This window comes from Melanaphis sacchari, unplaced genomic scaffold, assembly GCF_002803265.2.
Source record: "Melanaphis sacchari strain LSU unplaced genomic scaffold, SCAv2.0 Contig20_pilon_pilon, whole genome shotgun sequence".
Classification (NCBI taxonomy): domain Eukaryota; kingdom Metazoa; phylum Arthropoda; class Insecta; order Hemiptera; family Aphididae; genus Melanaphis; species Melanaphis sacchari.
The window spans coordinates 6,615,254-6,627,422 of record NW_020271042.1 but is presented as its reverse complement, the minus strand read 5'-3'; the positions used below and the strand labels follow the sequence as shown (position 1 = coordinate 6,627,422).

The window sequence follows — 12,169 nt, the reverse complement described above, 5'->3', positions numbered from 1 at the left end:
ATATTTGCGGAGATCGCGAATAATAGCAAATAATAACAATAATAATAATAATAATAATAATAGTGCCATTATCATTACGAAATAACGGCGGAGCCGTCTGGCGGCCCGTCGTGCCTCCTCCGGCGGAACGATTTCGCGGTAAAAATGGGTCGTGTTGTGTCTACGACCGAGAGAGATATTATTAGATATTATTATGCGTACAACAGACGGAGAGAGGTTTCGCGTTTTACGTTGCGAATCATCGTCATACGACACTGTGCGTCTCTGTGGCGGGGATGAACGTTTGGCGTGGGGAAGGGGAAATCGTCTGGTTCCTCGATAAGCGAATGGGAGGGGAGGGGGATGGCGACGTTTTCGTCGGGTGTCCGACGGTCGCGGGGATCTCCGTTCGCACCGACGAACGATTGTTGTTGTTGTTGTTGGTGGTGGTGTTGTTGTTGTTGTTATCATCGTCGTCGTCGTGTACGACAGCAGCCGCAGACGCAGACGCAGACGGCTTAGCCAGGTGCAGGCGGCGGGCCCGGTGCGCGTATGTCGTGCCGCCCTGTCTCGATCGCTAAGCAGTAAGCGGCGTCGGCGGCGGACAACAATAGGGGCCGAATTCGTTTTTCTTCCCTGTCGTCCGCTGATCCCTGGGGCCAGGTGTGAGTGAGACGGCGGTGACGGTGATGACTACTACCCAGACTATACGCTGTACTGCTGTAGTACACCTGCTTTCACCGGGCGGCGGCGTATTGCACGCTTTCACTACTGTTTTCGCCCAGAAGAAACGCGGCGGCGGCGTGTTTATTCACGTAATTGACGTTTTTGCGAATGATTATTCACATTATATTTTTGTTGTTATGTCGTCGTCCGACGTCGCCGATAAAAACAAGAACACAAACTATTTTCGGTGGGAAAAACCGGTGTTCAATGAGTTGGCTCGCAAGCGTGCGCGTGCACGCACTGTAGATGGCGGCCGTATTTGTGTATACCGTACACACATTACCGCGTAAATATATATTATTATTATTATTATTACTAAAGAGAGGGAAAAAAAACGCGGGCCGTGCGCGTGTGTGTACTACTATACTATATTGAGTACAACTACTACTATACACAAGGAACCCGCGCGCGCGCGTCCGTGAAGATGGCATTGAACTTGTCGTCGACCCCGGTAGCCCTCCTCCTCAACGCCGTTCCGCCGCCCTAACAGGGCCGTTGACACCGCCGCCGCCATATGTCCTTGCGTGCGGCGGCGGAGTCATCGTCGTTGCAGGGTGAACAGCCGCCACCGACGCTCGCCCTGGTGAAGGGGAACAAACGACGAGTCCCGGTAAGTGCCCCGCCGGTGTCCTTGATGCGCCGCGTACGCGCGTTATATAAATACAAGGATCCGGTGTTATTGTACGAAGCGAGTTGAGCGAGAAAACGGATTTGCAAAAAAAATAAAAAAAATATGATATCTACATAATTGTTATTATCGTTAGAGCACGCGATGTTGTCGCGTTTTGTGGGGTGGTGGGGGCGTTTAAGGAGCGAAATGTGTATGAGCAAAAACTTTTATTTGTTGTTTCGAATCGCCAATGGCGACATGATTGATACGGACGTGCCTTTCGAAAGTCGGCCTCGTCGACTTGTAAACAAACCGTAAACAACGGAACAACAACAACGTCGTCGACGACGACGCGGACACGCCGCTCTGCTGTCGACGAGACTGCCTTGGGCGTTGGCAAGGTCGTCGCCGCCACCACCACTACCGCCGCCACCATCGCCACTACCACCACCATCGGTGCCTCTGCTGTTGCCATCGTTCTTTGCACATCCGGAGGACAATATTATTATTTATAATATTCAGTCTAAGAAAGCATTTTCTGAGGTCGTTGTTGTTGTTTTTTTTTTTTTGTTTCCTGTATCTACTGTTTTATGATATTAAATTATATTTTATACTCTGTTAAGCGTCGTACAATCGTCTTCGCGGATTTTTCGTGGATAATTTCTGTTTTATCGTCATCAGTGTCATCATTGTGTTTTTTTATTTAAATTGTATTTTATTCAGTGTGTCTGGTCGGTGTACACCCCCGCTACTCGTGTGGCGTCGGTACTTTAAAGCCGTGTCCGGTTCGAGACGATATTTGTTACGTCACACGCCGCCGACGGATCCCCGCGAGAGATAACGCGCCACAAATGGTTGAATGACGCAATTCGGATGCACACACACTACCACTGTGTACACTCGACAACAACGTGTGCGTGCGTGTGGTTTCCGATCGCGTCAATGTTTTGAATGAAATGCGCCGCCGCCCGCGATAACAAACAATACACACACACACACTTGGCGCTTTCGGTGCCGCCGAATTAAACGATTATTATTGTTTTTTTTACTTTATCTCTAGCCGCATACCAGTGTCACACACAAACGACGTACAGTGATACGATTTTTTTTTTACTCTGTTTTCTAATTAATATTTACGAGGCGGACGTTTTTACACAACGCACCGCCTCTGTATATCAGTGTAGATAATACTACTAAAGTGTATCATGTGTGCACCATTTTTATAAATTTGTTTTTGAACACGCGACGCCTAGACGTAGCGCGACAGTCACGTCGATGGGATGGACGATACGATAACATTAAAGTAACAAACGAAATAAAGGATTTATTCTTTGAATTGGATTAATATAATATAATGCGTATAACGTCATTCATGCCTTTCCTTAGAAGTCAAAATCTTTAAAACGATGTTTTTCAAAGAATATGGTCTTATTGATTTTACTCTTTAATATCGATTCTACCACCTCTTCCCGCCTCGCTGCCGTAAACATAAACACACACCTACACAAAACCCCGTCGTGTTGTTGTTGAGTCTGTGGATGATCGAAATTCCGCATTTTTAAAAATATACGTGTATTATGTATTAAACCTGGACATACACTAAATCCATAGAACCCCGTAGCACACTACTAGCTATACATGTGACCCGTTACAGGCCACCACCCGACCATCCATAAGTCTATTGATTTATGCAATGTTTCTTGTACACTGTAATATAATGATTAACATTGCCCAAAATCTCTACAAACTGTCTGTTGTCGTCATCGTGTACAACAACAATAACAACAACGATAATATGTGGGTGAAGGTTATTTGCCGCCTCCACTGCTGTTGAAATTGTACGCAAAATAATATACCATTATAGTATAATGGTAATAATATGCGTGCCGATTACACAGCGAAGCTTGTATAATAGGTAATGTGCTGTTATTTTTTCTCCTATCCGAAACGGAAGAAACAAGCTTAATGTCACGTCGTCGAGTGCGGGCGGTAACGCAATCGTAATTATCTACAAAACAAAACCAACATAATAACCGAGTTGAGTTTTACTGCAAAATTTCACTAACTTCATATCTACGTATATAAATAAATATGAAAATGGAAATCCTTGTCACGCATGTTCTCCGAAACTACTCATCCGATTATGTTGATTTTTTTTTTAAATTAAAGAATTCATTAAAAAGCAGGTTTTAGAACTATTTCTATTTATACAAGTTTATAAATAATCGTTGATTGCGCATATAAAGATAATTTTTTTATCCGTGTTACAAATTATTAGTTATTATTAGAAATTAGTATTTTAGTAAATAGTTGATTTAGTTTAACAGAACAAAACTTTTTGGTTGTTTTTGGTTTACGTTATTAAAACTTTATGAATTGCTGAGAATATACGAGTCCATAATGAAATGGAAATAAAATTTAGGTCAAAAAATCAAAAAATCAAAGGAAAATAATTTTAAAAAAATTCTGCTGTTAAATAGTAAAAAAAGGCTATGTTTTGTGGGATAGCTATGTAAAGTTGATATGTCGATAATAATATTATCTATACACCAAATTAAAAAATCAAAAATATTATTTATCCATACGCGTTACACTAATTAATGTTAGCATTAGGTAACCAAATTTAACACCGGTGCATTTTTTACTGGCAACAAAGTGCACGGGGATAGGTAGTTATGTATATTATACGACTATGGTGTACGAATGATTTAGGAAGTAGCAACTGTAGTAAAATATAGCAGCGATTTTGTATGTGTTTGTGTGATCGGTTGTTTACGTCGAGCCGTCGCCACCGTATTTCGAACGCACGGAAAATATAGGTCAACCGTTGCATTAATATACATACATAAAACGGCCTATATATACAGTATTGGACGGGCGCCGGAGAGTGGCGAAAACGGTTTTAAAAAAAGTTTTACGATGAAATGACTACACTGTGTTTTGCTGTGTGTGTTTAGTGTTATGTACTGTGTACAGGTGTAGCGAAATTTAATATTATTTTTATTATCATAACGACCGGCACGTGGAGGAAGGCAATGGCGTTCCCTTCTGCTCTCTCACTTCTCTCCCGGCAATCTCTATGAGCTCATATTATGCACAGGCGGCAATGACTGTAAAAAAACAGTCTTTTGGCCTGCCATCAAAATGCGTAACATGTAATAATCATCAAAAACATACACACAAGCACGCACATATACCGAGACGGCTGGACCGCTAAAAAATATCGTTTTTCCCTTCTTCGTCGACGACCTACGTTCGTAAAAAACGTGTAGAGGCGAAAACAAATTTGACGGTGCATAATATAATATAATTTATACACTATATTATACACTCGTGATTACGCGATCGCCTAGTTCCGGATACCCCTAAAACTTTGGTTTGATGGAGGAGGGAGTCTGGTCGAGGTTGTCGTCTGCGAACACAGCTTCCCCGGGGTGTTAGGATGGAGGGGAAAGAGATTGTTGGGTGTCCGCCGAAACACGAAGCGATTGGCAATAATTCTGTGATATACCGTAGAGTCTTCCGAGCCGAGTAGTCGTGCGGATATAACGGGTTTTCTGTGTTTGTGCGCTCGAAAATAAAAATGTGTGTTGCCGGTGCGCGTGTGAACCGCTAAACGAATTCCAATCGAATGCTATACCTATAATATATTATTATATAATACATAAAATTGTGTAATAGGTGTGTACACCGACGAAGCGGATGTCGTATTCCGGTGGGGCCGTGCGATTTTTCTCAACGAATTTTTCCATCAGTTATCTTGTCTTCCCGTCCAGTATACGGAATTGAATCAGTACTGCGGTGTACACAATCATAATAATAATATATAACGTCCGTTTACGTCATAATCTACGATATCGAGCTGGCGGGACAAGTGGTAGAAGAGGGATATAGGGTTGTTTTATTTACTCTATCCGAATCCCACGCAATTACGTCACAAGTGCGCGTTTGTGTGTGTGGTGTAGTATAACGCACCAACGAAAGCGCCCGCGACACACTGACATCGTTGTTGCGGGCGCGCATCGTCGTCGTCGTCCTGCAACAGAGCGCCGAGCATCAGTGTAATAGTTTATGGCGTTCGCGCGCTGTTGTGCAATAATATTGTCGTCACCTCATCAAAAACCTCTCCACTTCCGTACGTAATGCATCATAAATACCTACCTACTATCTAAATAATAATAAATTTTCATATCGCCAGTACTTTTTTTTTCTTTCTAAAATTACTTTAAGTTTTATTTTTTTAAATTCATGTAGAAAGTTAGATCCCTCATTCCATCCCTCCACCACGTATTCGTGTATATCGTTCGTCGACATTTCGTTCGTGTAGCATTCCGCACAGGACATCGCCCTACGGGTGCGTTACTGCAAATCGTGCGTACGTGAACCCCCTCCCCCCTATTGATTACTCGTTATACTTACATATATACATGTGCGTGTACATAGTCGTCGCCGCCGCCGCCGTATGGAAATGTATGTGATGTGATCGCGGGTGGCCGTCGCCAATAGCAGCAGCAGCAGCAGCGCCTCGCGGCGTACATAACATTTTTATCGTTCCGAAATAGAGAATCGCGCGCGACGTGTCTGGGCGGCCCGACCAAGCCGGGCGTATTTGGCACGGCACACCGTCTGGCCCGGGTCACAGGGTCGCCGTCTGATAGCCGTCCAAAAGATGCGGCTCTAGCGCCTTCCGTCGCGCTAAAAAAAATCGTCTCGTCGTCCTCTTGTTGCCCCAACTTGATGCCTCTGTGCAATAATATTATATTAATGCGCATATATATAGATTTCGCCGATCGTTGGATCAGCGTCGATATTAAATTTTGACCCTCCTCTCAAAAAACCAAGGTTTTGTATACACACTCGTTTGTAAAAAACGAAACATAATATATTATGACGGAAGCTTTTCGAATTATGTGTTGCGTGATGTGTAAAAACCCGCGTACCTACTTTCCATATTATTACAATTTTCTCCTCGCCCATCGCCATCCGGAAACGACTCGCATATTAATATTGTTATGAACAATTTTATAATATATACATAACTGCCGCCATGGCTGTGGCCGCAACCTTGCAAACTATGCGCCGAAGCCGCCGAATGCATTTCGATCGTCGGGTATTCTGTTACGTAAACGCTTCGTTAAAATGTGCACGATTTCTAAACAAAGGCTGGGTATCGAGTGCAGAGCGTGTATGGTGCATTATGCCCCATTGATGTCTATGATGTTGTTGCTGCTGCAGCCGAATATTTTTATTAAATTATTATTTCTATCTTTATCGTATACTTCTATATTATTAAATACTAACACGTTTAGCTAATAAAAATTTGCCAAGACAAAGATAGTACGATTTTTTTTCGCGAATACTACAGTTATGTCTTTCTTTTTTTATATTACATTTAGTATTTCGGTCGTTGTCGCCACCGACGGACGGGAAGAGATGCTCTCTGACGTTGGGCGTTTTGCCAAATGACGTCAGAGGCCTCCGCAACTACCACTGCCGCCATCGGTGTAATGTTTTTTTAAGTTTAATTTGTGTGCATGTCGGGTGGAGATCACGGTGGCGGGTGTTAGATTTTTTCGACGAACCGGCCCTTCTTTCCGCATGCACGTCGCAACTCGCGATTTTTTATTATTATTATTTCAGTTTTGTATAAATATATAATAGTATTATAATATCGTCTTCTTTTTTTTCACAGATAGCAGCAGCTAAATCGTCCTCAACCGCCGCGTTCCACCACCAACCGCAGCAGCAAATCGTCGTTATGCCTCCACCTCCAACCATGCAGACGACTTCGCCACCGACACCGTCAACTCAGGCCACACAAACGTCCCAAATGGTACAAGTCAAAAGTGGTAGTCAGTCTTTACCCGCCAACATGATACCAGTGACGAAACGCAATCCAAAAGATTACATTTTCGGAAAGGTCATCGGCGAGGGAAGTTACTCGACTGTAAGTATTAAAATAATAACCACTGTCCGCCACAATACAATAAATTAATAAAAGATTAATAATAATTAATCTATTTACTTATACATATAATTCCACGCTGATTATATTATCACGATTCTCGACTACGGCATTATTAGATTCCGCTGGCGTATATTGGCTTCATAAAATTACCTACCTGACTGATATTATATACTTCCACAAAAAATCGCCAATATAATATTGCATACTAATATATTATACACTTGCCAACAGCGCACCACCTTGACGATCACAAGTTTTTCGTGTAGGTAATTTGTTTATTATTATACGCTCTCAGCAAACAACACCTACGAATGCAAAATTCCTTATCGTCATACCGACCTCCGCTAACATAATTACTCGAACGATCTATTTTTATGCTGTTTTTTTACATCGTCGTCGACCTTTCTGCCGGTTCGCCAAACCCATTATCATCGACACGCGCCATTCATTTCGCACAGTGGTGTGTGTGGACATTACGTGGCCGCACATGCGTTATTCTATCGGGTAAAAAAAACCATTTATCGCGTCCGAAAACATTGTCGTTGCTGTCATGTTACCAACCCGTATGTCCTCAAAAAGACCTTTGACACTCGGGTATCGTAATAGTGTATTACCTATAGGTTAGGTATATACGTTGTAACACGCTTGGCGTAAACTCATTGACCTTGGCTACGACTGTTTTTAGACCGGTTCAGTGACCGACGTGTTATCATCATCATCACACACACAACACTAAAAATACAACTGTGCAATAATACTGTTTATTATCATATCGTTCAAAACACGTACGTTAAATGCCATTGTTTTTATCTTTCCAGGTGTATTTGGCCAAAGACATACATACAAATCGTGAACATGCAAGTGAGTGTCTATTTGATATATTCAATGACTCATATATAGTGTACAAATATATAATATTTTGTGTACTTTTATTATTGTCTATCATTACCACTACATCAGTTATAATTAGGATTAGATTCAATTTATATCTCAATGGAGAAAAATAGTTACCTATTAACTACGCGACAGTGCTATACATGTTTGTGAAGGAGATGCTTAATGGAGGGGTGATGGGGTGGAACATATTATAAGATTCGCCAATTCCCGCGTTCATTTTTACTGTATTTTATCAGAATAAATTTGATGACCTCAAAATGCCGTTATTGTCTTATGTATGTACTTTTTTTATAGTCCAATATAATATACTACTTGACATGAATGCGACTTCCACGTGTCAACCTTCGCGATGTCGGTATACTGTGTTCGTTTTCGGGCACGTGTACCTATTATTACCCTTGAACAATAGACGTTTACGATGAAACGAACGCATATTAGTTGGCTATTAAGTATTAATATTTATACGACTTCTTCGCTTAATTAATTTTGGTGTTAATTTCAGTAGATTTTTTATTATCGCTCTCTTCTGTATACAATTTCGTTGTTGTACTCAAAATATACCTAACCGATGAGTGTTAGCACTTCGTTGTGGAGGGGGGAAACCCTCTGTAAATTATGTAAATTAGTTGACATTAATTATCCCCCATCCCCGTACCTATAATGATGACATTAATTATCAAAGTGTACTTTAATAATATATATACAATGATATATAATACCGGTGAACATTTTACTGATGATAAATTATGTTTTGATTTACAGTTAAAGTATGCGAAAAACAACAAATTATCAGAGAAAAGAAACGTGAACAAGTACGTCGCGAAAAAGATGCCCTTAATATTCTTAGCAATTCTGGATCCAGTCTTTTCGTCAAGCTGTACTGCACGTTCCAAGACGCCGAACGACTCTGTATCCTTTACAAACTTTTTATGAATATTAATTTGTACACAAATTCTCTATGCATTAAGCTGTATAATTCTTATGTCTGGTTGCTTATTTCTGTGGTTTTTTCCTTAACGTTTACTTGTAGACTTTGTTATGTCATACGCAAAGAACGGTGACTTGCTACCGTACATAAACAAAGTGGGCTCGTTCGACGCGGCTTGCACACGATTTTACTCAGGTGAAATCCTTCGTGCTCTAGAACACTTGCACGACCTGAACATTATGCATAGGGACCTGAAGCCGGAAAACATATTGCTTGACCACAATATGCACATCAAGGTTGCCGATTTCGGGTGTTCAAAGATACTCGAACAGCCCGATGCTGTGGACAATTCTATTTTGAACAAAGATAACCCTCGACAGCGGAGTAACAGTTTCGTTGGAACTGCTCAATACGTCAGTCCCGAACTATTAACTGAGAAAACGATTTCGCCCAGTTCTGATCTTTGGGCCCTCGGCTGCATTATCTACCAAATGATTGCAGGCTTACCTCCCTTTAGATCTAGGTACGTACCTGTATTATAAAATATTTTGATACGCATCAATGTTTTTTGATGTGTATTATATATTTTGTTATATTATAAAAATTAAATTTATAATAATTTAATAATTACTTACTAAATGAATTCCTTTCGTGCAGGAGTGAATACATGTTGTTTAAGAAAATTCTGAACCTCGACTATGTGTATCCGGATGGATTCAATGCAGACGCCAAAGATCTGGTACAGAAACTGTTGGTGCTCGATCCAAATGAAAGATTGGGTACTAAGGATAATCAACGGTACACTTCCATCCGCTCACATCCGTTCTATAATGGCTTGGATTTTGACACGTTACATGTAACAATTCCACCTCCTATATACCCTTACCTACCTGGCAATAGTGAAGGCCAAGAGCTTCGTAGCCAATATCGAGTTCCTGATAATTTGGAACCGGGCCTAGACGACAAACAACTTACCAGGTTATTGGGTTTGGACGGCCAAAGTAGTTCCACTACCACCCCTGCACCTGTACCTAGACCCCGCAAACGGTCGGGTATCCTTCATATGAACGACGAAGAAAAGCAACACCAACTACACCAGCAAAAGTGCAACAGCAAATGGCATAGTCTAGTAGAGGGAAATTTGATAGTCAAACAAGGACTAGTCGACAAGCGAAAAGTGAGTTTGTTGTTCAACAAACCTATACCTACTAAGTGTATTCTGTCATTTTTATGATATTAATTTGTATCTTTTATTTTTCAGGGTCTTTTTGCCAGAAGACGTATGTTGATGTTAACGATGGGTCCACATTTGTATTATGCTGATCCAGTAACTATGACTTTAAAAGGAGAAATACCTTGGAGTCCACAATTACGCGTGGAACCTAAAAATTTCAGGATATTTTTTGTTCATACGGTAACTACAATTTCTGCCTTATATTTTAATTATACTTTTTGTAGTATTTGATAAAAATTAATCTACCTATTTGTTTCAACTAAAAAATAATGTTGACATTTTATTTTGATTTTTTATAGCCCAACAGAACTTATTACCTGGAGGATCCTGAAGGTTTTGCGTTAGAATGGTGTAAAGCAATTGAAGAAATGAGAGTTAACACATATGGTGTATCTCCTACGACGTGCACTTAACAAAACTGTTATTGATATGACTGTCTTTTTAGTATAATTTTGACATACACTAAAATTCTTTAAATTAAAAAAAATGTTTTTTAATTACAATAATTATTTAATTTTTAGTTTATAATAATATATTGCAGTATTTTGTTTTAATGAAAATGATCTGCAAACATATCTGTGATATTAAATTTTAATTTTAAATAAATTGTAACTTAGCGTGAAACAATGAAATTTTATGTATAGTAGTTATAATGATTAAGGTTAAGTAATTTATTAATTAATTATATTACAAAAACGGCTGGTAACACTGCCCCTTGCCCTTGGAACAGGCTGTGCTTGATTGATAAATATCTTTACAATAATAATTTATTTTAAATATTTTTTCTTTCTCAAGATCGATTGGTTGTGTTTATTTAATTTATTCATATATTTATTTAAATTTTCAGTGGATCAGTTACATTATTAGAGATTTTTATTTTATTTTAATAACTAACATTAAACAATGATTTTAAGTTTTTTTTTAATGTAGTTATATTCTTATCTAGTGTATTTTAATAAAAAAATCAAGTTACACAAATAATTTCGCACCATTGGTATTACTATTTTTGAGAAAGAAAAAGTACTATAATTTTATAATTTATTTTATTATTTTGTATTTATTTATTATAGCCTTTGTTGTATAATTAACCCATACACTCGTCCTTTATGGTTTAATGTTTGTAGAAACTTATCTTGTTATATTTTTTGTGAACACTCACTATTCTAAACACCTTTTATTTGCATGCATGCAGTATTTACTGTGATATATTTATTGTACGTATTCAAATTGAAAAGTAATAATGATACTTGAAATTAGATAAAGATTAATTTTAGTTAATTTTTAAAATAATTGATTTAAACTAATCGAATTAGTTCCTAAAATAAATTGTTAATTAAAATACATTTCATAGAGCCAAAATATTGTTCTTTTTATTAAATAAATAGCATATTATTATTACATACAGCAAGACACTTATCTAATGTTAAATAAATGTATTAAACAAAATGTTCAATGGATCCTTAATAAATAGTAAAATTGTGTATGATAATTATAATTTCATTAATATATTTATTTTTTTTCTGTAAATTAAATCATAGTTATATATGTATTATGTTGTATACAACACTATAAATTGTTTTATGTTAAAGTGTGTGTGTGTGTGTGTGTGTGTTTGTGTGCATAAGTGTGCGTGTATATATGTATAACTATGTGTTTAAAGACGATTAAAAAAAAAAAAAAAATTTAAAAATGAATAACAAGTTACATTAGTAAAACCGGTGTGTTCATTATGCAATAACCTATTTTACCGATACTTGATATACTACCGATATGTTCTATTATTGTAATTACTTTTTTTTTTTTTTATCATAGTAGCTAATATTGAAA

General features: G+C 38.6%; 1 protein-coding gene across 3 annotated transcripts in view; it reads left to right on the top strand.

Moving 5' to 3' along the window:
* Positions 1-10,851, top strand: part of LOC112593733 (3-phosphoinositide-dependent protein kinase 1) — a 178,265-nt gene extending 167,414 nt beyond the window's left edge. For 2 of the 3 annotated variants that reach the window (XM_025338250.1, XM_025338249.1), the window contains 7 exons: positions 7,008-7,262; positions 8,102-8,144; positions 8,943-9,089; positions 9,211-9,631; positions 9,766-10,285; positions 10,370-10,522; positions 10,642-10,851. In XM_025338250.1, the coding sequence (XP_025194035.1) occupies positions 7,074-7,262; positions 8,102-8,144; positions 8,943-9,089; positions 9,211-9,631; positions 9,766-10,285; positions 10,370-10,522; positions 10,642-10,755 (1,587 nt within the window). In that variant the 5' untranslated portion in view covers positions 7,008-7,073 and the 3' untranslated portion in view covers positions 10,756-10,851. Of the gene's footprint in view, positions 1-5,365; positions 5,451-7,007; positions 7,263-8,101; positions 8,145-8,942; positions 9,090-9,210; positions 9,632-9,765; positions 10,286-10,369; positions 10,523-10,641 lie in introns of those variants that run through there. The other variant, XM_025338251.1, reaches the window with a different exon arrangement.
* Positions 10,852-12,169: the final 1,318 nt, after the last annotated feature.